The 2,812-nt window shown below is 31.2% G+C and overlaps 1 protein-coding gene across 1 annotated transcript in view; it reads right to left on the reverse strand.

Moving 5' to 3' along the window:
• LOC105621634 (zinc finger protein ush) overlaps window positions 1-1,032 on the reverse strand; it is an 85,464-nt gene extending 84,432 nt beyond the window's left edge. The window contains exon 1 of the mRNA XM_012203102.1: window positions 957-1,032. Within this exon, the coding sequence (XP_012058492.1) occupies window positions 957-1,032 (76 nt within the window). The remainder of the gene's footprint in view (window positions 1-956) is intronic.
• Window positions 1,033-2,812: the final 1,780 nt, after the last annotated feature.

Below are 2,812 nucleotides of genomic sequence, written 5' to 3' on the forward strand. Positions count from 1 at the left end.
GAGAGAGAGAGAGGAGACGAACGATCCGGAGGGACGGAAGAGAGAGAGAGAGGAAGTGACGTCACGCGAAAGTAACGAGCCTCGGTTAGCCGCGATAAGGCGTCCTAATCGCGCGATCTTAATGAACTCCTCCCATTAGCGCTCTGCGAGGCCGCGACTCGTACTCATCGGAATTCTTTCTTTACTGCTTCTCTCCTAGAGGGACAAAGAGATAAAAAGGAAAAGAATTACGAAAAAAGGAGGCGGAAGAGAGAAGAAGGAGAAATGCAGGACAAAATTTTGAAAATATAATAATAATAATTATGTTCCATACACACATATCTTCCGTGTAATTTATTTCGCGCTTTAGAGAACAGAACTGTTTCATTACGTGATGTGCGACTTGTGTATGTGTGTGTAATGTTTTTCCATTTATTTAACAAAATCAATATTTTCAGAGCCGTAACATCGAGATTTTTCTAGTATTTTCGAGAATATAGAAAAAGTATAGTACATGTTGTATATAATTTAGCCCCACAACATGATTATTATATAATTTCTGCAGTACTTTCATTATTATTATTTCTTAATAATTATTATTTCTTATTGATATAATAATTGAGTTTGTTATGTCGACACACATATGCACGTAATTTGTATGAATAAATAAATTATACATAATATGAATTATAATAAATTATATATATATATATATATGTATATATATATAATTTATATTGTATCATAATATAGCATAAATTTTATATATAAAATATGTAAAATGTATGTAATTTTAGGATATTATAATTAAAACAAAGGAAAATAATTCTTTTTTTACAAGACAATTATGTTACAATAATTAGCGCTATTCATTTGTATATAATAATCACGTCTAATTATATCAATAAGATTTCAGAGAAATTACAATAACTTTCGTCCGGGATGAATCAGAGAATTTCAAGAAACGAGCTACTTACTTAGCAAAGAGAGAGCAGGAGTTTCGGCTCGCAGCTGATTCGCCTTTATACGTTGACGCCACAACAATATGCTCATGATGCATACAGGGAATGAATTGTCAAATTGGGAAAACACTTAGTGTTCCCACACTTGTCGCGTTTCTCAACATAATCCACTTCTCGTTAGAGCACAAATGGCGAGTTTTTTTTACGTCAGATTCAATCAGAAACACGAATGCAAACACGAATTCACCCATTAAAATGTTTCATACAATGTTTTGAACACTCACATATATAATTCATATCGTATGTTTTAAGTTTAAGTCGCTTTTTTTTAAATGTTTAATAACTGTCAGTTTTTATTACAAAACTTTTTCATAATTTTAATAATAGGTTACGATCGTAACTTTCGAAAAATACACATAAGTCAAAAATCAACTGTTTGATTTTATGTATTATTCAGATCTGGAGTAAAATAATCCACATTGAAATAATTATAATATAAAATTATTCTTTATTTCCTAAAATTTTAATATAATTTTGGCCCAATTATAATTTTATAGCAAAATCATTTGTTAATATTTAATAGTAAAATTTCGATAAAAATTTTATCTACAATTATAAAATTCTTGCTAAAAAAAAAATAATTGTGCCCATAAAATCGAATTTATCATTCATTCAATTTTCAAATAATCTCACTACAAATATGCTGGTCAGAAATTTCGTCTCTCAGAATTTAAAACCATATAGTGTCAAATTTAACCTTCGTTTTAGTATAAAATAACTATATTGAGTAGTGGCGACTTAAATTAGGTTAAATTTGACACTTCAGATTAAACAGTGCGGTGGTATGGTCGCGCATTCGCGACACGAATCTCAGGTCGATATATCGTTGAACGTTGACGTGGGTCGCGATGTAAACATGCAATCAGTTCGAGAAGACCTTCAATGAAAGCCCTCCTCCTCCGTGCATTTACCGTTCTATTAAAATATTGTATATATTCTACGTATCGCGGGTCATGGGCGAGCTCGAGCGAGGATAGCTGTAGATTATCCATACCCTCCCCTCCATCCCTCCTTCCTCTTCTCGCTCTTTGTACACAAGGGAGCAGAGATCTTATCGCGCGCACGTTGGCCGATAAGCCGTGCCGGCGTACCCTTATCAATCGTCATCTTATCGATCGCACACACGCACGTCTACGGGACGTGGAACTGCATCGATTCTACGCGACTGCTATTAAGAAATGTATCTCGAAGCGTGCGTCTACAGATTGAAAAATCATATACGTTGAAAGGAAAAAAAAAAATCTCTTTAAGTGCAAACAGAAATTGAAAATTATAGAAACGTATATAGGATGTGATCTTTTTCAAAAAAATAATGAATATAAATGAAAGGATATAAATGAATGGATATAAAAATCAACGAAAGTAATTTGAGATTGATGAGATTTGAAAAATTAATTATTTCTTCAGAGATTAGAAATTTATACAAAATTTTGAAAAAAATTAATTTGATAAAAATATTTTATAAATAATGAGGGGGGGGGGAAGTATTGATAAATCTGACAGTTTCTTTGTGTTAATCAAAATGGTAGATTAAATATATGTATTGAAAAATTAATAAACAATGTTCTGTTATGAAGTCACAGATGATTTTTACTGGAGTTCTTTAATGTGTCTCTCATTTAAACTCTTCATTTAAAAACGAAAATATAACATTTAATTTTGGTTTGTTTATTGAAGATTAACACACTGAAGATGACTTTAGTTAAAATTGAAATGTCGTCTATAACTTTGTAACAGAACATCGTTTATAAATTTTTCAATATACATTTAATCTACAATTTTAATTAGCACGAAGAACCTGCTAGACTTAT

The sequence above is a fragment of the Atta cephalotes genome (assembly GCF_000143395.1).
Source record: "Atta cephalotes unplaced genomic scaffold scaffold00035, whole genome shotgun sequence".
In the NCBI taxonomy this organism is placed as follows: Eukaryota; Metazoa; Arthropoda; class Insecta; order Hymenoptera; family Formicidae; genus Atta; species Atta cephalotes.